This window comes from Equus quagga, chromosome 11, assembly GCF_021613505.1.
Source record: "Equus quagga isolate Etosha38 chromosome 11, UCLA_HA_Equagga_1.0, whole genome shotgun sequence".
In the NCBI taxonomy this organism is placed as follows: domain Eukaryota; kingdom Metazoa; phylum Chordata; class Mammalia; order Perissodactyla; family Equidae; genus Equus; species Equus quagga.
Genome location: NC_060277.1, coordinates 84,212,096 through 84,237,153, shown reverse-complemented (window position 1 = coordinate 84,237,153; position 25,058 = coordinate 84,212,096). Strand labels below are relative to the sequence as shown.

Here is a 25,058-nt window from a genome sequence, read left to right as displayed (position 1 = left end):
CAACCTACCTATGTCATTATGTTTAAAGGTAGTTTCTTGTAAACAGCATATAGTTGGATTACATTTTTTTAATCTACTCTGCCAATTTCTGTTTTAAATTGGTGTATTTAGATCATTTACATTTAAAGTAATTATTGATGTGTAGGGTTTAAATCTTCCATTTTATTATTTGTTTTCTGTTTGATTCCTGTTTCTCATTCCTCTATTGTTATTGTTTTCTTGCCCTTCTGTAGGTTATTTGAACACTTTTTACAGGTCCATTTTGATTTTCATATATCACTTGGTACAGTTTCCCTAAAGTTGTTCTCAGTATTGTCATATATATATATATATATATTTGATATGTCATGTATGTCTATGACATATCAAAACCTACTGGTGTCAATGGTTTATCATTTTTCAGTGAGTTATAGAAAACTTACTTCCTTTAGGTCACTACATTTAGCACCATATCAGATGGTGCTTCAACCACAAAACATGATTAAAGAAACTCACAAGGTAGAAAATAATTTACTATGTTTGCTTCCATTTTTACTCATTACATTGTTCTTCTTTCCTTTGTGATGCTCCCATCCTTCTTCCTTTTATCATTTTCTTTATGTTTAAAGAGTTTCCTTTAGTCATTCTTTGAGGATAGTCTGTTAGCAATAAATTCTCTTAGTTTTCCTTCATCTGAAAATATCTTTATTTCCTCTTTATTCTTGAAGAATAGTTTTACCAGATACTAGAGTCAGGATTGACAGTTCTTTTCTTTCAGCACTTGAAAACTCTTGTGCTCTTCCCTCTGGCCTCTGTGATTTCAGATGAGAATTCACTGTTGTTCAAATTGGTGTTCCTTTATAGGTAAGTGTCATTTTTCTTTGGCTGTTTTTAAGACCTTTTATTTGTATTTACTTTTCAGAAATTTCGTTACAATGTGTCTTGGAGTAGATTTCTTTGGGTTTGTTCTGTTTGAAATTCATTCAGCTTCTTGAATCTGTAAATGTATGTCTTTTACCAATTTGAGGAAGTTTTCAGGTATTATTTCTTCAAATACTTTTTCAGTCCCATCTCCTTTCTCCTCTACTTCTAGGATTACATTAGTATACATGTTAGATCTTTTGTTATTGTCCCACAAAACCCTGAGGGTCTCTTTGAGAGTCTTTTTTTAAGTCTATTTAGTCTATTTTTTATTGAGTCTGTTTTCTCCCTGTTGTTCAGATTCACTAAATTCTATTGATCTGTCTTCCATTCTATCCTGTCATCTCCACCCTACTACTGAGTCTGTCCAACAGGTTTCTTATTTCAGTTTGTGTATTTTCAGGTCTATAATTTCAATTCATTTCTCTTTTATAAATTCTACTTTGCTGAGATGTTCTGGTTTTTCATTTGCTTCAAGCTAACTTATAATTGATTATTGAAGCATTTTTATGGTAGCTGCTTTAGAATCTTTATCAGATAATTCCAACATCTGATTCGTGTCAGTATTGGAATCAGTTGATCGTCTTTTCTCATTAAAATTGTGGCTTTCCTGGTTCTTGGTATTATGGGTGATTTTCAGTTGTATCCTACGCGTTTTAGTTATTATGTAAGGAGACTCTCAATTCTATTTAAATCTTCTATTTAAGCAGGTAGTTACCCTGTTTAGGTTTGCCACGTAGCTTCTGGCATACTTTTGTGGGCTTTAGTTCCAATGACAGTTTAGTTTCCTGAGCCTTTGCGATGCTATTCTGGTCTGCTTCATTCTTCTGGTGTGTCTGGGGATCCCGCTCAGTCCCTGCTGATGCTGTCTGAAGAGCAGGAAGGTACTTTCCTGGCTGCCTTCTGTTGCTAAACAACCTTCTAGTGGAGCAGAAGCTACTGCATCTGGGTCTCTTTACGCCATTGAGTGAAGAAGAGAGAGACACAGGGCTTCACCGCTGCAACCCCTCCAGGCAGATCAGACCATTCACCAGCCTGGGTTGTGGATTGAGGGCTGTGATGGCCAAGAGCTTGGGTTGTGAAGCAACTTTGGTGGCTCTTTACTAGGTCTCTGCTGGACTTTGTCTGTCCCAGCCCTTTGGAGAAAGGGAGAGAAGGCTTTTGTTGGCTTCTTTTGTCTGTTCCTATTAGGGGTTCCAGGTTGCCAGCCTCTCGTACCCAGTCTGCAGTATATAGGAACTCAACCACATTGTCATTCCTTAAGTCCTAAGGTCCTCAGCCAGTCCACCTTCTTTCTAGCTTTCAGAGTCTATTTATTGTTGTCTGTTGAATAATTTCCGAGGTATTTAGTTATAGTTAGTGAAAAAGACTAAAGAAAACTGAGTCTACTCCATCTCGTTCTGGAATCGGAAGCCCCAACCTGGTATCTCTTCCTCTTCTTATAAGAACACTAGTCCTATTGGATTAGGGCCCCATCTTTACGACCTTATTTAACCCTTTATTAACTCTTATTTAACTCTTTACAGGCCCTATCTCCAAATACACTCACACTGGGGGTTAGAGTGTCAACAAATGCATCTGAGGGGTACATAATTCTATCCATAACAAGGCTTTTTGGGCTACAGGAAAAGAAACCCACTCAGGCTAATTCAGATATTCAGTATGGTTCAACCCTATACATGCGTCAAATGGAAGCTGATAGGGGTTTCTCCTGGAACCCCAGGGCAGTAGTGTAGTTGGGCCTCAGCAAGAGTTAGAGCCAGAGACTGGAAACCATCGGGAATTAGGGCAGCTACTCTCACTTTGTCTCTCCCTCCCCTCTGTTCCTTCCTTCACTTCTCCATTGTTCTCCACTCTCTCTCTGCAGATGGGTTTCCTCTGCTTTTCTGCACATGGTGGAAAATGACAACCCATATGACCCCACGTGTCCCCTCAGATCAAGTGCCATCAGAAACAGTCTAGAATAGCTGTGTCCAAAATCTAAATTCCTGAGAGAGAGAATCCGACCAGCTTGGTCTGGTGCCACAGCTGGGCCAGTCCACTGTGGCCAGGGGCAAGTTCTGTCTCCTGCTGCCTCCCACAGCCTGAGGAGCAGGCTGTCTGCTCCAAGGATGACATGCCCAGAGTCTATGCTGCTGAGCAAATTGGATACAACCTAAGAGTAAGGCAATAAGAGAAGGACCCATGAGTATAGTAGGATATTATACATATTTAATTACATAGTAATTGTGGACTAGGTAGAAATGTAAGAAATGTTAAGCAAAAAAGCAGAATGCAAAATTATGCATTCTCAAGTTCTCTGGGATTACAACTATGTAAAAATGTGTAGCATTTAGACAAAGATTAGAAAGAATAAACATTAACATAATTATTGCATTATGTGGTGGCAGGATTTTTTATTTTTTCAAACATTTCTCAGTTTGTGTTAGTTCTTTGTTTTGAGTAAAACCAAACCAGAAACTGATCGCTCCATGGTGCAGCAATTCTTTCAGAACTGGAGACTGAATGAACTGCCCTTAGTTGCCCTGTGAATCATTCCCATGGTTCTTCATTCCTCTTGCCTTGGCCTATGGGGAAAACTTTAATAACATGGAATCATTATATTAAAGTGACACATAAGGGCTGTCACTTTAGCTTCAAGGTCAGAAACTTAGAGCAAAGATGACAAAGAGTATATATCTAGTGCCAGTTCAAATGACTGATGAGTAGAGCCTATGTTGAGACAAATCATGAGAGATCAGCAGAAAGAATGCCTTGATCAATTAGCAATGTCTGCCATGGTCATAAGAAGGGGAATTGGGTATGTATGCTATCCGTTTGCCATCCTTGATTTTGGACCACTCATCCTTCTTGGCCACAGCTCCTCTCCAACCTTACTCTGCAGAGGTTTAAGTCTTCTCACACTTCTCACACTTCCCTTGTGACATGTTTCTCCTTCCAGATTATCACCTTTAGGGACTACTTGCCCATTGTGCTCGGTGATGAGATGCAGAAGTGGATCCCTCCATACCAAGGCTACAACAAATATGTGGATCCCCGAATTTCCAATGTCTTCACCTTTGCCTTCCGCTTTGGCCACTTAGAGGTCCCCTCTACTGTATTCCGCCTAGATGAGAATTATCAGCCATGGGGGCCGGAACCAGAGCTCCCCCTGCACACCCTTTTCTTCAACACCTGGAGGATGGTTAAAGATGGTACGTCCTTTCAGGGAAGTGCTGTCACCTGGCTGTCTCACTCTGCAGCTTACTTCTAGGGAAACCTGGCTTGGAAGTCAGACTCTAGACACTTCCTTTGTGACCTTGGACAAGTGAATTCAATTCATTGAGCCTCAGTTTCCTCATTTGTAAAATGGGGACAATAGTAGTACCTATCGCACTAGGATAAACAAAAAATTAAGTGAGATATATGATCATATAATTATATAATTAGCTATTGTTATTAAGCCTCCTCTGGCCTCTAAGGTACCTAGATTTTCCCTGTTTTTTTTCCTGCCTCAGCCTTCTCTGACCCCTGTAGAAAGAATTCATGGGTTTGGTAAATAAATTGCTCTTTTCTGCTCCCCTCCAGGCCCTTCCACTTCCATCAAGTGTCAAAGGTTGAACCCCACTCCCCTTTATCCTGGGCTGGGCTGTGTTGAAACTGGCTCTCCTTAAGACAAGTCAGGGCTGTTTTCTAGAAACTTCCACTACCTCTTCCACTGCTGCAAAGTTCCTCAGGGGAACAGATGGAAAGAAAAGGAGCCAACTCTCTGAACTAGAGCTTGGAAAAAATCCTGAAGCTTATATTCATGCCATTATCCCAGGAATGCCCCTTTCTCCCACCCCCAGCCAGTCAGTCTGGACTGTCCCACCCCCACCCCAGCACCCCCTGCAGGCTGCATTATGCTCTTCTCTCCCCATTCCAGCCTGAGACATTCAGTTGGCCCTACTTTCCCCTGAAAGAAAACGTCTGGTGGAGGGAGGGGCTAGCAGTGCAAGATGTCCCCACCCTACCCCATCCCCAGTATGGCCTCTCTGTCTCCCTCGCAGGTGGAATTGACCCTCTGGTGCGGGGCCTCTTGGCCAAGAAGTCCAAGTTGATGAATCAGAATAAAATGATGACAGGAGAGCTGCGAAACAAGCTCTTCCAGCCCACTCACAAGATCCACGGCTTTGACCTGGCTGCCATCAACATACAGCGTTCCCGGGACCACGGGATGCCTGGTGGGCCTGGGGTCTGGCCGGGCCTAGGGCCTAGGGTTCCAGGGGGACTTTCTTCTATAACCTATAATCCTGAGGGTCTGATCAATTCTAGCAAGTATTTTTTTTTTTTTTTGAAGATTGGCCCTGAGCTAACATCTTCTCCCAATCTTGCTCTTTTTTTTTCCCCTCCCCAAAGCCCCAGTACCTAGTTGTATATCCTAGTTGTGGGTCATTCTAGTTCCTCCACGTGGGATGCGGCCACAGCATGGCTTAATGATCAGTGTGTAGGTCCGTGCCCAGAATCTGAACTGGAGAACCCCAGGCCGCCAAAGCAGAGCACGTGAACTTAACCACTCGGCCACAGGGCCAGCCCCTGATCAGTTCTAAAACAGAAGGCAGAGATGCCAGCTTTTAAAACTCACTGTGCTCATCTGTGAAGTGGAATCTTCCATTCTCCCTAATGCAGAGGAAAGAAGACATATCTGGTGCTATCCTGGAGTGCCTCAAGTGAAAAAGAGATCAACTGACTTATAAGACCAGTTTAAAAGCCCAGAAAAGATTAAGAAAAGGAGAATAGAGAGAAACCAGTGACCACTGGACCTTTCTTTTGTACCCATGAAAGGCAATTTAATGTTGTAACTAAGAGCCAGACTGCCTGGGTTCAAATCCCAGCTGTGCCATTTCTAGTTATGTGACCTTAGGCAAGTTACTTAACACCTTGGTTCTTCAGTTTACGTATTTGTACAGTGCTTAGAATAGTGCCTGGACCCACGGTAAGTACCACATAACCTATGAGCCCTCTGAGACTAAAATGCCACAGACATAAAACAATGGACCACCACTTCCCCTGTCCCAAAGGCTGTGAGGCCAGGCTTTCTGGGGCTGATGGAGCTGGAGTGGGTATGTCCCCAAGTGGGGCTTCGGGTGAGAAGTCCCTGGGATGAGACAGCTTCAGCCTGTCTGCCCTAGGGTACAACTCCTGGAGAGGCTTCTGCGACCTCTCACAACCCCAGACACTGGAGGAGCTGGACGCTGTGCTGAAGAACAAGAGGCTGGCTAAGAAATTACTGGATCTCTACAGGACCCCTGACAACATTGACATCTGGGTGGGAGGCATTGCTGAGCCCCTGGTAGAAAGGGGCCGGGTGGGGTCTCTCCTGGCCTGCCTCCTGGGGAAGCAGTTCCAGCAGATCCGTGATGGAGACAGGCAAGTGAGACGTCAGCGGGGAGGGTGGGGGAGGGCAGACCCTTCTCTGAGGTGGGTGTCCCGACGTCCTTTGTGAGGACTAACCCGGACCTCAGCATGTTCCCAATGACCTCTTTTCTTCCCCTTTGGCACAGTGTGGGGGTGCGGAGGGGGCGGCCAACAGCTGGGCTGTATGGAGAAACCTGGCTTCTGTCTCTGCAGGTTCTGGTGGGAGAACCCTGGTGTCTTCACTGAGAAGCAGCGAGACTCTCTACAGAAAGTGTCCTTCTCACGCCTTGTCTGTGACAACACCCACATCACCAAGGTCCCAGTGGACCCATTCCGGGCCAACCACTACCCCCATGGTTTTGTGGATTGCTCAGCCATTGATAAGCTGGACCTCTCACCCTGGGCCTCAGTGGAGAATTAGGGGCCTTGATTCCACGACCTCCCACACTGTTCAGTAAAGATCCCTTTGGTCCACGACACCATTTCAAGCAAGTTCGGTGACTCATCCCTGAGACAGCCACACCCCAGGCCCAGCACTTCTTCTCCTCTGGGTCTCTCTACATTCACCAGAGGCAGACCTCACTCAAGCCCAAGGCCAGCCGCCTCAGCCTTTCCAGCAGGATTTCCAGTGAATCCCACTGCTCCCACTCCATCCTCTCTGCCTTGGGAAATCCTCCCTTCTATCATGAACAGACCCTCTGACATGCCTTTCCAGGCTAGCTTGCCAGATGTCACCCATCCTGTCCCTGGAACAAGTCTTGGCTGAAGGCTTTGCACCCCTATCTTTCCTCCTGTCCTCTCAAACTAGATTGTAAGCTTCTGAGCCAGGGACTTCAGCCTGCTTCCCAGTGTCTCCATGCGTGCCACCCAGCATAGTGCTTGGCACACAGTAAGTGCTCAATAAACATCTGATGATTGACTAAAGATCCTGGCAATGACACTGTCCCCTTCTGGAAGGCAGGCCTTGGGATCACTGCCAAATAAGTAACGACGTGTTTACAGTCCAGACCTGTCTAACCACTAAGATGCTGCGTGCCTGAGTCTGTGGGGTGAGAGGGCATGGTTTGGTGGGATTTCAAAGACCTCTCAAAGAAAAGGAGGCTGCAAGGGGCCTCTGGGGAAAGAAGTAATGGCCGTGGAGTGGCAAGAGAGAGGGCTTGGGGTGGTGATAAAGGATCAAACAGGGAGAAAATCCAAGCCTGGATTCCCTGACAGCTCAAGTTCCCATCCCTTCCAGGGGCCCTTCTGGGAAACACCCTCTTCTGGGGTAATCCTGGGAGCCTCTGAGGCCTCTGAAGGGGCAGCTCCAGAATATTCCTTGTGCGGCTGCCCAATACATATTCATGTTTTCTTCTTTTAAAATGACCCTCCAAGTAAGGTCAATGTAGCCGGGGCCTCCAGGTACCCTGACTGATGGGGTGGGGGTGAGAGGCACTTAGTCTTCCTGTGGGAAGAGCCCAGGAGCCAGACTTGGGCTGCAGCCCTGGCTCTGGCACCCACTTCTTCAAAGCCTGGATGGGTCCCTTCACCTGTCTGGCATGCCTCTCGTCATCAGTGAGATGGAGGTGAGCAGTATTTACCCTGCCATGGCGAGATCCTACTGTTGCCTGGGGCTCCTATGGGTACATTAGCCCCAGCATCCTGCACACCTTCAGGCTCCCAGCTGCGGGTGCCCCTCCCCAAATATGGGAAGAAGGGACGGAAGGGAGAGGGAATTCATCCGTCAGATAAAGGGACCAAGCTCCAGACAAGATTAGGGAAATACCCTCCTTCTGCTCTCCCTGCTTTGGGGACCTGGCCACGTGAAGCCAAAAGTGAGAAGGAGTCTGCTGTCTTGAAGGCCTCTGAACCATGGTGCCAGGCTGCAGGGATGCAGAATCCAGAGGTCTTGTCAACTGGGGAGGGCCTACCTTCCCGTCACACCTCTGCTCTTTCTCTCCCACAGGACAGCGTTTTGACCCTCTGTTTCCCAGCACCTGGCACAGGCCTGACACAGAGTGAGTATGTAGTAAATATTAGCCAGAGCAGTAAATAAGCATAAGGGCTTAGTGACCACGCTCCCTGTTCTCCGGGGTGGTGTGGGTGGAAGGTGAGGGAAGAGGGTCTGCTTGGTTTGCCCTGGTCCCTAGGCTTCTAGGAACTCATGGCCTTCCATGTACAGATCAGCCAAAGGAGGACTCCCACTGCCCTCACCCCTAGTTCAGAAGACGCAGGGCCCTGAAGCACAGACCACACTCTTTCAAGTTCAGAGCCCAGAGCCAGCCTCATGCTAAGGCTCCAGCCCCAGTGCAGACACAGACAGAGTAAAGATCCCCATAAGTGGCTCTTTATTATCATGAATGTCTGGTACAAACAAATGGTACAAAAGGGCCCATGGGTCCCAGTTCCTTTCCAGTCAGGCTCCTGTGAATAAGCAAGAGAACAAGGTAAGAAAGCAAAAGGGGAGCCACAGACTGAGCCTGGCTCCACTGGGCCCATAACTCAACCATAAGGCACAGCCCAACCGCTAATGGCCGGTCCTCCAGAGGTCTCTGGTTCACCTCTGCTAAGTGGGACACTGTCAATGTGCAAGGGCCATGAGGCAGAAACGGTGCCCAACATTCTCTGTATGTTTCCCATGCCTAGCACAGTGCCCGGCAGATAGTAAGTGCTAATAAACAAAGAACTAGAGGATGCAAATGGGCCTTCTGAGGAGCCATGACAGCTGTTATTTACAAAGAAGAAAACTGAGGCTTAGTGAGGTTGAGTACTTTGTTCAAGGTCACACAGCTGGGAAGCTGCAGAGCCAGGATTTGAACCCAAGAAGTCTGGCTCCTAAGCTTGTGCTCCTCTCCAAGCCACTTTGCTGCCTTCCATGTGCTTAATACTCACATAAACAGCCACACACCATCACAGAAATGACACACATACACAGCACATGAAACACTACCCACGATCACAACGTACACATATGAAATGCAATTTATAAACATCGCACACACACACGAATGAATGTCTAGCCATTCGTTTGCTCAGCTGGCACCAGAACAAGGATGGGCTCGCCTAGGTAAGGGAGATCTCTGTGGTTCCAATTGGCCAGCCCAGGTGTGCCCAGCCTTCACCTCACCGCAGCACCCCCTTACCCAGCCTCCAGTCCCTCTCCCTCCAGGAAGACAGGTCCAATGTGGGCAGTGTACTGCAGTTGACAAAGTCCTGAGGGAATGTTTTGGACATGAAGATGTTGTTCTTGGACACGGTGGTGATGCCTGTGTTGTCACAGATGATGCGAGGCAAGGAGACCTTGGCCAGGGCCTGCTTCTGCTGCGTGCTGAACACTCCCTTGTTCTCCCACCAAAACCTGCATGGGAACACCCACGACATTGCCCTGAGGCTGTCCTGGGCTGGGATGGCACCAGCTGGCTTGAGCTGCTCCCCAGCTGCAGGGGGATCACAGCAGACAGCCACTGTACAGCATGGGAGAGCCCCAGGCCTCGGGCAGCCCAGGGGTTTTCAAACAAGGAGAGCCCCCCTCACAGTGCAGAGTAAAGCACGGCTGCCTGGCTCCCCCCATCCCAGTGGCCTCCGGGGCACCACTAATGCTAGACAGGGAGCTGGGCCCACACTCGCTCACAAAGTCCTGTGCCCTGGCCTGGGGCTGCATCCATGGGGGTGGAGAGAATCTTGGAGGTGGTTTTTAATTTGTCTACCCAGAGAGGGACACCATTTCCTAATTTTCCCAAAGGTACAATACAGGCTAGGTGAGAACTGGGTATGGTAGATGTCAAAACCACCATGAAATGACACTAGAAAAAAACATGGGAAAGCAAGGATGGGACAGTTCAATAGTGAAAGACGGTACCACGGCTGCACCATGAAACACAGAGAGGTTCATGTCCCTGCTTGCTGCACCCCCAACAGATTCAGAGCACATTAGAGATGACCTTGAGTCTCCCCGGAACCCACTGGAAAGTCACAGGTTCCTTCTAGCCCTTCATTTCATAGGAGGAACCCAAGAGGTTCAAGGATAGACCCACAGCCACACAACAGGCCTGGGCCGCTCGGCCTGCCTCCTCACCGATCACCATCGCGGAGCTTCCTGAACTGGGTCCCGATGAGGCAGGCAAGGAGCTTGCCCACACGGCCTTTGGGCTCCAGGGGCTCGGCCACGCCTCCCATCCAGATGTCGATGTTGTCAGGCGTGCGATACTGCTTCATGAGCTTCCTCGCCAGGTCCATGTTCTTCATCACTGTGCCCAGCTCGCCCACCGTGCTGGGCTGCGGGAGCCCGCAGAAGCGCCTCCAGGCATTGTACCCTGCATGAGGGGAGGGGAGAAGTGGCTGTGGGTCGGTCCCAGAAAACCCACCTTCCCAACACACCAAGGCCACGTACAGGGTTACATGAGGGGGAGGAGGACACAGGACCCTTGGCTCAGCCCAGAGGGACAGCTGGGCCTCTCCAGGACCCAATCTCTCCCCCTTGCCCTCCCACCCTAAGGCAAATTGCCATAACTCCTGCCAAGTCCAAGAATAGAGACATCTCACTGTCCCCCTCTGAAGATCTCAGAACTGTAAGGAGTGAAGTATATCTAGAAGTCTCAGCCACACCATCTGTCTGATAATGCAGGCACAGGTTTTAGGGTTAGGCTGATCTGAGTTCAAATTCCAGCTCTCACTGATTTGGCCGGATAACCTGGGCAGGTTTTGAATCTCTCTAAGCCTCAGTTTCCTCATCAGTAAAATGGAAGTGATAACACTCTCTTCCCTTCCGAGTTCATGTAAAATAAAGTGAAATGAAATGATGATGAACACAGATGCTCAGACTATGGCAGGGAGGGGACTTGTTATTATGATGATGCTTCAGGTTTGAGGGTTACAGCTACACGAAGGGGGCCAGGAGGAGCTGAAAATGGACCAGGCGGGCCCAGGGGAAGGTAGGGGCCTGACCTCAGACCACTTCCTAAGAGCAAGGTGCTGGGGTTGGGGGAAGCCCTGGGCAGCCAGGGGCACTGGAGAGGGCAGGGCCCTGGAGTGGGAGGTGGGGTAGTGGGGGGGCACTCCTGCAGCCCCTCACCTGGGAGGCCGTGATCCCGGCTGCGCTGCATGTTCAGAGCAGGCAGGTCTAGCCCGATCCTCATGACCTGCTCAAACAACCTTTCCCGGAGCTCGTCCACCACAATTTGGTTCTGGCGATTTAGCTTGGCAGGGGTAGCCATGAGGCCTCGGAGGATGGGATCAATGCCACCTGCGGGCAAGAGGAGCAAGATTAGGGGAAGTATCTGGCTCAAGTATCAGAGCTCAGATTGGAGTCAGGGACAAGTCCAAGGTGGAGTAGAAGGGATTGCAGAAGAAGGCTGGGCACACGCAGCTCCTGGTGCCAAGGTGGCCCCCGTGGGCAGGTCCTCACCAGGGCATCGAGGTCTCAGAGCATTATGCCATTCAGACTTGCAAGGTTGGGATGCACCCAGCCCCTGGTCTCCTAGGTCACTGAGAGTCACAACACACAGGAAGGAGCCAGCTCCCTATGAGCCATCTCCACCCCATCTTTTATTATTAGATGTGGAAGAAGAGTCAGGTGAACTGAGACTGGAAAGCCAGACCAATCCCCGAAGATGGAAGAAAAGAGGATTTCTCCCACCCTAGCTCCCCGTGGCCAAGCCCCTCCCCACCCCACTCTCAGCTGCCAGCCCACTCTTTGCTGACCTCGGTCCTGCTCACCTTCCAGTACTACCCGCCAGGTGGCAAAAAAGACCCTGCTGAGCGGAACCCTGGGGTTGGGCTGCATGGGCCGGTACTGATTGTCCAGGCGGAACATGAAGGGTTGGATGAGGGTGTGCCCATAGCGGAAGGCGTTGGTGAAGACGTTGGCGATACGAGGGTCCACTGAGTCATTGTAGGATCTGTACCTGGGCAGGTACTTCCTCATGGCCTCTGGCCCCAGCACCAGCGGCAGGTAGTCCCGGTAAGTGATGATCTAAAGAAAAGTCACTCAGAGTGGCCTCTCCACTCACCCCTCCCTGCAGATTCTCTACCTGCTCCTGGCTTGGGGGATCCTTCCTTTGTCTATGGCCAGGGATTTGCTTCCCACAGCACTGGATCTGTGTCTAACCGCATGTCACTGAGAGGCATAAACAGAGCTCTTCTGCTTGCTGGCTGTGTGACCTTGGGCCAGTTATTAACTTCTCTGAGCCCCAGTTCCTCAAATGTAAACTAAGGGTAATTATACTGCCATCTGCCTTAGAGGATTAAATAACAAAGGGCTTTGTTAGTCGTTGCAATAGCTGCCTTGTCCTTGGGTTATTAATAGCTCATTTCTCCTACTAATTATAAGCTCCTTGAGGGTAAGGGTTGTATCTCATTTCTCTTGACATTTATTCAGTGCCCAGCAAGTGCCTGGCTCACAATAGGTTTCAATATATGTTTGTGGAAGGAGGAGAGAAAAGAAGGAAAGGGGCCACCCTACATGATTTCCCCCAGTGAAAGGAGAAGCGTGGAACAGTCTCACTCTAGATTCTAGACTCTGGAATTTCCTCTGAGGCTTAAATGAATCTCACTTAAATTCTTAGTGTAAATCAGAAACTCACCCTCAGCCAATGCAACCCTTTCCCTGTCCAGAGTCTAGGAGTCTTAAAAAGGTGTATTTCTATCTGTGTTTATATCTTGGGGACAGGGTGGGGGTGCTGGAGCATCAAAAGTTGGGAGAGAGAACCAGGATCATTGCTCAGGGGTAAATAAGAATAAGGAGATCAGGGAGCTATGATAGAGCCAAAAACAAGAGGTGAGTGTGCAAAGGAGCGAGAGTGCCGAGGAGATGAAGGAAAGGAGAGGCAGTTACTGAACAGCTGCTATGCACCAGGCGCTTTAGACCCACCCACTCAATCCTCCCAATCCCATTCCTGATGGACAGGACAGAAGAAAGGGGAGCAAGCCTGAGGAGGGGATGGAAGGCAAGTAACCCTTGTCTGCCAGGTGTTTTCATATACGTCCTTTACTCCTTACAGCATCGCGGATGAAGAAACGGAGGGTTAATTTGCCCAAGGTCACACAGCTAGGATGTGGCAGAGGTACATTTGGATCCCAAGTCTGCCTGACCCCTGGCATCACCGAAACTCAGGACTGCCTACCTGGACCATGGCTCCCACGATCTTCCGGGCTTCCTGGTAGAGCCTCTCTCCATTCCAGCGAGGGTTCAGGCGCTTGAGCTGCGTGGCTAGACGATTGTGCTCCCGCAGAAAGAGCGTGTGCATGGAGGTGAGCTCAGGCATCTCACTCGAGCGGGTGTCCCCTTGGGAAAGCATAAGCTACTGTTATTCCTAAAACCTCCATCCCAGACAGGACTTTCTCCACTGACACTACCTCCCCAGCCAAGGCCTGAAATGCCTCCTACCCAAACCTTGTCTCCACCCATCTTTCCACGCCACACTCAGTGTATACCTCCTCTAGGAGGCCTCCCTTGATGCCCTAATCCACCAAAATAGCTTCTTCTGTTCAGGGGCACTGCTGGTCGGAGATGTTCATTCAATAGGCATCAGCTCTGACACATGACTTGCAACCGTCCCGTCCCTGAGACTGGGACTCCTTGATGACAAGGACCATGGCTTATGCCTTTTTGTATGGGACCCTCCCACCCAACACACACATAGACACATGGAGTTAATTAACCTAAATTTAAATGAAAATAGTCACATGTGGCTAGTGGCTACTGTATTGGATAATGTGGTTCTAGAGGGTGGGGGTGCCACATTGTTCTCTGTCCCTTTAGTTTCTTGTCCCTAGGGGGAATGCAACTCTCCTCTCTACCAGAGTCCAGAGGGAAAGAGAGAGACAGAGAAAGGGATGGACAGATGGACGGAGGCTCCTTGGCCATCCCTGAGTCTCCTAGGTTTGGGTTTTTGTTTTTTGTTGGTTTTGTTTTTTTGCCTGTCTGGCTCCATCCAACTTGTCACCAAGGCAACTGGATTAATATCCTGAAGTTGGTGAGATCAAAGTCTCTCTAAATGCAAACCCACCAGGTGCTCACAAACAGGCCCACTATGGCTCCAGCAGAGAGCACCCCCGTGCCATCCCAGGTCCCCACCCAGGACTGACCTGCCAGGAAGCAAGGGATGCGCACAGAGCGGTTGGTGAGGAGACAGGGGTCATCGTGCAGGGTGTCAAAGGGCAGCAGGGCCCGGCCCTTGTCACTGAATTGGGTGTTGATGGCCAGCAGCCCCAGCTGGTTGGTCAGGTTGCGCAGCTTCCTGGCCACGGGGTCCTCGCTGCCGTACACCATGCTGGCGTCCACGAAAGAGGTGAGCGCGTTGATCTGGTTGCGGATAGTGATGTTGTTCTCTGTGCAGGCTGGGGAGGAGCGGAAGAAGGGGATACAGTCCCTTTGGTTCTGGATGCGGGGGTCATTGGGCGGGATCTGCAGCACAGAGAGAGACCGGGCTGGCTCACAGAGGGGAGGGACAGCGGGCAGGAGTGGCTCTCCACCTGTCCACCTGCTGAAGACCTTGGTACCGCCTCAGAAGCAGCCTGGAGTCCAGGAGCAGAAGGCGAGACCCAGACACCAAAAGGGGGGATTCCTCAGGACTTCTGGCCCCCTCAGCCTGCAGGGAGGCCTCTCAAGGCCCACAAGGGATTACTGCCTGAGTTCCCACCAGCAGAGCGCTCTGAGCTTCAGGGGTGATGACTTGAACACTGACTGGGCAATGCAGGGGTGGGGCGGGGGGGGGGCCCAGAGGTGGCCTGTCAGTCCACTGACCACCCCCCCCCAACCCCCCCCAACCTCCCTTTTCTCTCTCTGCCTCTCCTCTGTGTCTGCTCTTCCCCACTGTTCTCCAGATGTGGTCTCCACACTCTTAGTCCTCTTCCTTATCCCTTTCCTGGCCCCTGTCTACCTCTTTCTCTCCCTCTCTCTGGGATTCTCCTTCCTTTCTCTCCTTTTCTCCCTACTCAGCATGTGCCTCAACCAACCAGTCCACTCTCAGCCCTGCTCCTACCCCACTACCCAGGCTCTGTGTTATGTGGGCTGCGAGGAGGTGCCCCTCTGTGGGGAGGAAGAAGGACTGAGCACCGGGCACCTACACACACACGTTTAAGGGACGGTGGGAAGGTCCTCAGCCGAGAGGAGGAAGGATGGGTGGGCAGGGCCAGCCTCACTCAGGAGCTGGGGAAGGAAACCTGGGCACAGAGGGAGGTGGCCACTTCCATGAAGAGGCACCATTTCCCCACCAGGCAGGCAGCGGTGAGCGGGAAGAAGGGAGAACCTTGAGCGGGAAGCAGGGCGGCTGCTGCAGGCAGCTGGTCTCGCAGTTGACGCCAGTGATGAAGGAGACCCGGGCGGCTGGCTCAGGGCTCAAGTCGAGGTCGTGGTCGAGCAGTTGGCCCCACTGCATGAAAATGAGCGAGCGCTCCCGGTCCGGGGTCAGCTGCTCCGTGGGGAAGCGCACGATGGCGTTGGATACGGCGCGAGCCTGCGGGACACGGGGTGTCAGGGACCGTCTCGGGCCCCGCGCGGCATCGGGCCTGGCCTTGTCCCCTCTGCCGGCCAGTGCTCACCAGGGGGACTGGGAAACCGCTGCGATTGACCCCGGGCGTCCAGCCGAAGGGCAGCGAGAAGCCGTCCTCATACTCGGCCGGCAGCCAGCGCGCAAAGGGGCGATTGGAGGCTCCCAGCGTGGGGCTGCGTCTGCAGGGGGAGGACAGGGAGCTGACACCAGGTGGCGCCGCGGGCCGGCCTGGGACCAGGGACTCCGCCCTGAGCCGCCCACCGAGGGGCCGCCCCCAACCGGCCGCACCTGTTGTTGCACTGCCCGGTGATGGTGCGGTACTTGTCCTTCTCCGGGCACCTCACACCCACGTTCTGGTGGGCGCAGCCGCTCGACTTGGACAGCAGATTCAGCTGGGCGGGTGTCAGCACGTCTGAAGGGCGGGTGAAAGAGGGTTGTGGGAGCTGAGACCCCATTTCCCATCCTAGGCTGGGGAGCCTTGGTTGGGGGAGCAGTCTGAGGACAAAGAGGGGGCGCTAGGATGCCCCTGAGACTCCCCAGAAGGAGGAGTTGGGGGGATCGCTGCCAGGTGGCTGGAGTCACTAGGAGGGTCATTAGTGGAGCTGGGGGCTGGGGTTGTAGGGGCAAGAGTACCAGTGACATTGAAGGGCCCTGACCACAGGGACCGCAGCTTCCTCTCCAGCAGGCCTAGGGCCACGTGCAGGTAGTCAGCAGCCCTCACAGCTGTCCTGGTGGCTGCCACTGGCTGCTTGAAGTAAGACAGGAGTTCCATGGGGCTGGCCAAGCCACTGCGAAGCCGCTGCTTGATGCTAAATTTGGAGAAGAGTGAGGGCCAGAGAAGACAGGCAGAGACACTCAGTAGAGCCCCAGCCCAGGGGATGGACACGCAGGACAGTGTAGACAGACCCACAGACCGGAAGAAGGTTTCTCTTTATAAACAGGGTATGGACCTAGTCATCCAGACAGAGGTAAGGCCACGAGAGGGCTGGTTTTGAAGATGTCCTCACACCCAAAGACACAAAGACTGACAGCCAGAGGGCCCCACCACCACCTGCAAACTTTCCATGCCTGTTCCTTTTCTGAAAGGCTTGGGACGGCCTTGCCCAGAGCTAGGCAGTGCCCAGCACCTCACCTTTCCCGCCGCTCCTTGTAGGCCTTGTCCACCAGCCGCTTGGCCTCCTCCATGCAAGTCAGCACTACGGAGGTGTCCACCTCCCCCAGGACAGCTGCCCAGAATAGAGGTCACAAGGTCAGGAAGGAGCCCAAAGCCCCTGATCAGGCCCCAGAGCCAGAGTGGGATGCGTTGAGGGAAGGAATCCCTGGGTTGGAGAATCATCCCCAACACGCCACCTTTTCCCTTCTTTCTGAACTGTTACCTGGAGTGGCGCCCTCGGAGGGCTGGGGCACGGCCACAATGGCCAGGAGCCCTGCTAGGGCCAGGAGCAGCTTCATCTCTGCAACAAGACCGCAGGTGCAGTAAGTGTCCAAAGCCCACAGTGCATTTGGGAGAAGAAAGCCCCACCCTCCCTCTCCTCCTGGGCTCCTCACTCCCACCTTGAGCCCAGTCCCACCTCCGTGGGTCCTGCCTACAGACAGAGTCCAGGCCTCCTGAGGGAAGGGTCCACAGTGCCCCTTCTTCGCTAGCTTCAGTCACTCAGCCCGCACGACCCCACCTCCGGAGTGCAGCCAGCATGGGCAGCGCCCCTCGGCTGGATCTAGGCTTTTATGTCCTCCAAGCTGGGGGAGGCGTGGGGCGGATGAGGCCCGCCCCTGGAGACTGAACTCTCCTCCCCCGCTGGGGCTGGGGTGCACAGAAAGAGGTCCTTAATGTGGAAGAGATGGGCAGAAAAGCAGGGACCAGAACTATCTCCAGCCTTTGAACTTAGCACCCCCACCCCAGAGCTCCTCAGCTCCCACCGTGTGCCTAGACCAGTGCTTTCGCAAGAGGGTACAGACAGCTAACCCCCCTGCACAGTTCGGTTAAACTGAGCATCCAGGCTTCCTTTGAAAGGGGCATAAGTCAGGAGCCAACACCCTAAGGAGCTGTGGAAAATTGAGTCACCCCAGAGGAGGAGGGAAGGTGAGGGGGGCACCTGGAGTGATGATGATCCAGTCAGCCCCAAAAGGCTGCCCCCACCCCCAACAGTAACCTGGTCCCTGCAGCCAACCTTAGTTGAGGGGCAGCCCCTCATTTTTGGTGAGGGTTAAAGGGACAGGAAATCTGACTGGAGACGGTTGGCTTCACAGGAAAGAAGACCCTGGAGACTGTGGGCTTAGGACAAGGTAACTTCCTCTATCCCCCTCCCCCTCCCCTTTCTTCTTGGTTTTTGGTAGAGGGCTGTCTCCAACACCCCCACCCTCTGCTCCCGGATTTCAGGAACCAGGAGAAAGCAGAACTGCTTGTGGTTAGTGGTCAGTTGGGTGACGCAGCCCAGGGTCTCTCTGGGACAAGGTCAGTGCAGTTTAAGAGGATTGGGGTTGAACTTTAGGATCTTTCTGAAATAGAAGACGGGAAGTTTCTCCTCTGAAGAAGTCTGGCAAAGGGCTGCCATTCTGTGGCAGGAAAAGTTCTAATGACTGTGTTTGTCCACCTCCCTGGGCTCTTGTCAGGCTGGGCTCCCATGTCTTGTTTTGTCTAGCCACACCTCCTACTCCAGCCACCTGCCTGCCCTCACTCTTGTCTTCTATGCCCAAACCATCTTGGCCAAAGAACAAGGGACAGTGAAACACCGAGAATACCTTTCCAATGTGCCCAGAGATCCTGTCACCCTCTGGGAAGTGGACCCCGGGGTCCATGAGAGAAGGCTGTTCTTCCAGCCTTGCTCTGCCAGTTCCTAGCTATGTGTGAACTTGGAAAAGTGGCTCTTTGTGAATCAGGTTCTAGAATTTTACAGACTTTTGAAAATACATTTTTAATCCTATAAGTAGTATATTTCTATTCATGAAAAGTCAGAGAACACAAGCAAAAATAAAAATAAATCAAAATTGCTTAGAATCAAGTGAGGTTGTGGGTAATTTTCTTTTTCTTTCCAGATTTGTCATTGTTTTGCACATAAATAAGAAGCAGGAAGGAAAATAATTTCGCGTAATCCTACCATTCACCAATAACACCACTTAATAGTTTGCTATCCTATGTGTAGATATAAGATGTATTGTAAACAGTGATAAGAACCTACTCTAAATATTGTTTTACAACCTATTTTTAGTACTTAAAATTTTAGCCTGGACATCTTTCTATGTCAATAAATACAGATTTACTTCACTTTTATGTCTGCATAATATTTTGTATGGAGTGCTGTGATTTATTTCCGAATCCTCTCTCGTTAGATTCTTGGGTTGTTTCCAGTTTTCGCTATTAGAGGCAGTACTAGGATCAGCATCTGTGGAGTTAAATCTCCAGTCAGATCGTCAATCATTTCTTTAGGCAAGAAGACCTAGAAGCAAAATTGCTGCATATTTGGTTATCCACATTTTTAAGGCTTTTTAAAGAAATTGTCAAGGGGCCTCATGAAGATTGTGCGTCACCCTCCCGTTAGCCATGCCTAGGAGCACCTGTTCCCCATGGCTCTCATCAACTCTGACAATTATTGTCCTTTTACACTTTTAGGGGAATTGTTGACGCTCGAGAGAGAAGAGACATTTCATACAAGCCCCTCATAGCACAGATGAGAAAGACAGAGCCCAGGGAAGGAAATGACTTTGCCAAGGGCAACAGTGTGGCACAGTTCAGAATAATCTAGCTGTCAGGTGCCAGGTGCTGTGCTGGCCACTGGGCATCCTCCACTGAGCAAAGTGCAGGCCTTGTTCTCAAGAATTGCACAGGAGGACGCAGAAAGGCAAACCAATGTTACCCAAAGAACCTTGTGCAGGGTTCTTTGGGAGCATGAAATAGGAGCAGTTAGACCAACTGGGGGCACCTAGGAAGGCTTTCTTGAGGAGCTGGTGCTTGAGACCATCTTGAAGAATGTTTAGAAGTTGACCAAGTAGACAAGGGAGGAAGAACATTCTGGGCCCAGAGAATGACATAGCAAAGGCCTTGACACAAGTGGGCTTCCTTCAGACAGTTCCAATGTGGGGCAAGGGTGGGGCAGGATGAGGCTAGTAGGGCAGGCAGAGGCCCAGGACCAACACCCTTGCTGACCTACTGAGAAGTTCTTGTCCTGAAGGCTCCGGGGAGCCATGAAGGCTGTGAAGTGCATGGTTGGAGTTGCATGTTAGAAAGCAGCAGCAGAGTGGAGGGGGGCACTGGGCAGGGCAGGCCCAGAGGCGGAGAGCCAGGCCAGTGGCTTTGCAATGATTCACAGGTGTCGAAAGGCCTGCCCTGATTGCTCATGGGTGGCGACAAGGCAATAATTCTTTGCAAAACTAAAGCCTTCTCAAAGAATGACAGGAAAATGCCCTTCACTCTCCACCCACGTAGAGATGGGAGAATTCTCAAGATGCGTAATCCGCAAACCACCTGCCTTTGGCTCCGGGCTGGGGCTCTGGGCCTGCATTTGTGTATAGGGGCTTGAGATGCTCTGTGACTTTATGATGTTTCCAACTCAATAACAGGGATCCCTGCAGGTCTGCCCGGTCTGTGCCTCTGTTGATCCTTCCTCTAGTCCCTATTTCTCTGGCCCAGGTGTATTTGAGGCTCACAGGGACTCTCAGCAGGCAGAGTAACCAGAAGGAGAAAATGTCTGCCTGCGGAGCTATTCCAAACAAGCCTTGTGCCAGAAATTACCCCTTAGCTCCCCATCGTGGGGGTGGCCTCTGGAGGGCAGTGCTGAAACTGCTGCATCTCAAGACTATAGTCCTTTGAGGGAGTCCCCACCCACCCCCACACACCCTGCCCTCCCTTCTCCTCACTTACTTTTCCCAAACGTCCCCACCTGCAGGGTGAACTCCAACTGCCTGTGGGATAACGGGCCCTCTCTGCTGCTGCTTGCAAAACAGCTTGTTCTTTCTTAATGCCGTTTAGGAAACAATTCAGTTGGGATTACAGGCAGATTTCCTGTCTGTGTGGGGTTGGAGAGAAGGAGGCCATGGAAGCTGGGGAGGGGGCGGAGGGGGACAATGACTCCTCAGACAGACTTAAGTGCACCTAGTCCAAAGACCTCTCTCCTTACAATTTTAAAAATTAATTTTGGTTTATACAGGTAATACCTGGATATATTTTGAATAAAATTATCAGGTTAAAGCTCCCCTTTGATTAGGGTATTACACCATCTCCAATTCCTGTCCCCTTCCTCCACCCCTTAGACGTAAACACTCTAGTCATTCTTGTTTGTCCTTCCAAACCTTTCACTTTATGCTCATACATATATATGGATCTGTGGGACATATTCTTCTTTCTTTATTTTTCCATAAATAACATCACATTATACATATTGTTCGGCAACGTGTTTCTCTCACTCAACGAAACATTGCACAAATCTATCATGTGCTACTGAGAGAACAATCTCACTTTTTTAACTGTTGCATAGTGTTCCTTCATTGAGCTATACTGCCATTACACGGCCATTTCTCCAGTGATGGAAGTAGACGTTTTCTATTTTTTCATTATGAAAACAGTGCAGCAAGAGGCCTCTTCGTACATACACACATGTTCTCCAGGGTTAAGGTTGAGAAGCGGGCCACAGGTTTTGTGCATTTAAAATTTTTAATAGGTATTGCCAAACTGTCCTCCAAACTTTGTAAAATTCCCATGAGCAAAGATTGGAGTCATGTTATTGGGTCAATTTTTAATTCTTTAATTAATAGTGAGACCGAGCATCTTTTTATTTGTATTACCCCTTCTGTAAATTTCCTGCATTTGGTTTTCTCCATTTTTCTATTGGATTGTGACACTTTTATTGATTTGTAGAAGTTATTATATATTCTGGATACACATTAATCCTTCAGCTGTTATGTATGTTGCTGATATTTTTTTCCAATCTGTCATTTTTCATTTATGTTTCTTATAGTATCTTAATTTTAGAAGTGGTCAAATTTATCAATATTTTCCTTTAAGAATTTGCTTTTCAGACTTGTTCAGGAGCATCTTCCTTTCTTCAAGATCATACACATATTCTCCTATATAATCTTCTAATACCTTAATTCTTTGATTTTTCATATTTAGTTCACAAAAGCATCTGGAATTTTTGTGTGTGAATAGTATAAGGTGGGGAGTTACCTTTATTTTTTTCCAAATGGATAACCAGCTGTCCCAACACCTTTAGTTGAATAATCTGTCATTTCTCCACTGAATTGAGATACTACTTTTATTGTTTACCATAAATGTGTGTATATTTCTAGATTATTCTATTCTACTGATCTACTGATCTGATTATCAATTCCTATGTCAATACCTCATCTCTGCAATTACCATAACTTTCCAATATGTTTTGATTTCTGGTGAGATAAATTCTCCTTCCTCATTTTTCTTTTGCAAAAGAATCTTCAACACTGTAATATATTTACTCTTTCTTATGAATTTTCGAAAGTCTAATTCCATGAGAAAACCTATTGAGATTCTTATTGTTATTGTACTCAATTCAATTTATAAATTTGGACATTTTTAACTCACCATTCTAGAACAGTTGCACACTCTATTTAATGAAGAAGATAAAATTTTTTAAAAGAGTGAATATTTAAGCTTTTGTTAGTTCCAAATAATGGTTTCCAAATTTCTTTAGGGTAGTATTGTAAAGATAAAGACAAGTTAAATTACATGTTTAGACAAATGTTTAATGGTTGTTCAGGTTTTTCCCTTTATACTTGTGGTTATTGGTGGGGGTGGGGAGGGTAGAAGCTTTCATGAGACAGAGTTCTACAAAAAAACATAAAAATAAGCACTAAACTCAAAGTAAAAGAATTCAATATCATCTTTACTAATCAGATTAGTTCAAATTTTAAAGAACTATAAAGCCACTGCCAGACTGCATGTGAAAAAATAAGTGTAGACTGGCCCCACACCATGGGATGGCAATGCCAGTCAAAATCCAAAATGTACATCTGCTCTGACTCAACAATTCTCCTTCCAGGAGGGAATTTATGCCTCAGATGCATTCTTAGGAAAGCATAAAGATATCTGCACAAGGGTGTTCATTTCAGCCTTGTTTTGCCACAATCAAAAGACAAGAAACGAGCCAAACGTCAGCCAAATGTCCTTCAAAAAAATTTTGCCACATTTTGGTACATCCACATAATGGTGTTTTATGAAGCCTTTAAAACTAATGAGTGGGATCTATACATAGCAATATACAAAAATATGTCGCTAAAAGAAAAGAGAGAGTTAGAAAACACTGTATACAGCATGTTGCAATTCATGCAAAATACACAGACATGCACATATACATGCACATGTATGCATGCGCACCCACGTGTATTTAAATAGTATGCATAGAAAATTCTGGGAGCAGGCACAGAAGCCTATTAACGGTGGCTACCTTTGGGTAATGGAAATGAAAGGACTGAGGAGGCTTTTACTTTATAATCAATGCCCCTCTGAAAGTTTTACCAGGGAAATATAATAATTTTATCACGAAAGAATAATCTGTCCCTCGACCTCAACCCTCCAAAGTAGCAAATTTTGATTTGTTTCGCATAATCAACAGTTTGGGATTACTGTTACCTTGGTTTCTTAATATGAAGCCAAACACTATCAAAGATTGAGATGAGAGTACGTGGTATTCGAGAGTGAGCCTTTCCCCTGTGAGAGGCTTCAATCATGTGACTGATAAGTATAGAATTCAAGTTCAGATTTCTTTCTCTTTAGCACTTGGAAGATACTGCTCCATTATCTTTACGCATCTAGTATTGCTGTGAAGTTCTCTGTTACAAGTAGACTTCCAGTTCCTGAAACTAACCCCTATTTCAGGCAAAGCAGAATTAACATGGGATGCAGGATCCATCAGCCAAACCTGAACGCGGAGATGTCACAGAAGTGAAACACGGAAGTAAAATTGTTGGAGAGCAGAAAATAACAAGAGTTGTGGGAAACTCCGAGGGAGACAGGAGAGGCTGGGACCTGGAGAGGGGAACACAGAATAAGAGGGGACGAGGGCAGGGCCAGGCGTCTCCAGCAGGGGATGGGCTAAAGAGAGCTTTCTAGTCATGCCCTCTTCTCTGCACCATGTTGCCCTCATCAGATCAGTGGCTCTCCTGTAGCAAATGCAAGGTAGGAAAATGGCCCCTCAAGGACAGCAGAAGTTTGGAGGTGACAGAGTGGTGCTGGATGCCAGTCAGGTTAGGGAGTGGAAAGAACAGGTCCTTTTCTCTGCCCCGAGGATGAGAGTATGATGGCCTAAGGGGAAGTTGTTGCCTTGACGGAGGTACATGGAGATTCTGTAATGGGTAAGGTCCCCCACTTGAGGATAGGGAAGAAATCGAAAACGGATGAGCCCAGACTATAACCCCAGAGACTCACCACTCTAGAGTCTCCCACCACAGCCACCACCCCCTTATCTCCACCCTGGACACACTACTCAAACCAAACAAGAGGAGTACATGCAAGGGAAGGCTTTCATCCTCCTCCCGGCTCACGACCAAATGGAACTTATCCCAGGAAAGTAGGCTTGGTTTAACACTCAAAAATCGATCAACGAAATTTGCCATAACTAAGAAAGAAAAACCATATGATCTCTCAGTAGATGCAAAAAGATCACTGGAAAAAATCCAACATCCACTACTGATTACAAAAATAAAAAATAAACCTCTCTGCAAACCAAGAATAGAACTTCCTCAAACCTGAAAAAGTGTTTCTATGAAAAAACATGCCACTAACATCATCCCTCATGGTGAAAGACTGAAGGCTTTCTCCCTAAGACCAGGAACCAAGCACGTGCGTCCGCTCCAGTTGTTTCTATTTACCACTGTCCTGGAGGCTCTATCCAGGGCAGTGAGGCAAGAAAAAGAAATTAAAGGCATCAACATGTAAAGGAAGAAGTAAAACTGTCTTTGTTTATATACAATATGATCACATATGTAGAAAATTCTAAGGAATCTACCAAAAAAACTAGCAGAACTAATAAGTGAGTTTGGTAAGGTTGCAGAATACAAGGGCAAATACATAAATCAGTTGTGTTTCTACATACTAACAACAAAGAATCAGAAATTGAAGTGTAAAATAACTATTCCACTTATAATGGCATCAAAAATATGAAAGAGCTAGGGATAAATCTGATAAATCTGACAAAAAGGAAGATCTGTACTGAAAACTACAAAATCTTACTAAGAGAAATGAAAGACCTAAATAAATGGAGATACTTTGTTCAGAGGTCAGAAGACTCAACACTGTTCAAATGTCCGTTCTTCCCAAATTGTCTGTCTGTTGAGTCTTAACTGTGT

At 48.7% G+C, this 25,058-nt stretch overlaps 2 protein-coding genes across 5 annotated transcripts in view; one reads left to right on the top strand and one right to left on the bottom strand.

The window, feature by feature from the left end:
- Positions 1 to 7,200, top strand: part of LPO (lactoperoxidase) — a 29,791-nt gene extending 22,591 nt beyond the window's left edge. For all 4 annotated transcript variants that reach the window (XM_046676594.1, XM_046676592.1, XM_046676593.1 and 1 more), the window contains 4 exons: positions 3,842 to 4,094; positions 4,929 to 5,102; positions 6,051 to 6,288; positions 6,490 to 7,200. In XM_046676594.1, the coding sequence (XP_046532550.1) occupies positions 3,842 to 4,094; positions 4,929 to 5,102; positions 6,051 to 6,288; positions 6,490 to 6,697 (873 nt within the window). In that variant the 3' untranslated portion in view covers positions 6,698 to 7,200. The remainder of the gene's footprint in view (positions 1 to 3,841; positions 4,095 to 4,928; positions 5,103 to 6,050; positions 6,289 to 6,489) is intronic.
- Positions 7,201 to 9,378: 2,178 nt separating this feature from the next.
- MPO (myeloperoxidase) lies at positions 9,379 to 17,198 on the bottom strand. Its single transcript, XM_046676309.1, has 12 exons — positions 17,123 to 17,198; positions 16,879 to 16,972; positions 16,380 to 16,555; positions 16,035 to 16,158; positions 15,796 to 15,925; positions 15,504 to 15,710; positions 14,341 to 14,659; positions 13,377 to 13,537; positions 11,971 to 12,226; positions 11,327 to 11,497; positions 10,331 to 10,568; positions 9,379 to 9,613 (listed from the first exon to the last, which is right to left on the bottom strand). The coding sequence occupies exons 1-12, from the start codon at positions 17,196 to 17,198 to the stop codon at positions 9,379 to 9,381; spliced, it is 2,187 nt and encodes a 728-aa protein (XP_046532265.1).
- Between the last annotated feature and the right edge of the window lie 7,860 nt (positions 17,199 to 25,058).

What these genes read in the sequence shown, in the direction of transcription:
- MPO (XM_046676309.1), bottom strand. Translation starts at nt 17,198, where the DNA reads ATGAAGCTGCTCCTGGCCCTAGCAGGGCTCCTGGCCATTGTGGCCGTG. An exon ending in AGGGCCCTTCAATGTCACTG is followed by an intron (nt 16,159 to 16,379) that starts GTACTCTTGCCC and finishes CCCGCCCTTCAG; the next exon opens with ACGTGCTGACACCCGCCCAG. An exon ending in GCGGTTTCCCAGTCCCCCTG is followed by an intron (nt 15,711 to 15,795) that starts GTGAGCACTGGC and finishes CGTGTCCCGCAG; the next exon opens with GCTCGCGCCGTATCCAACGC.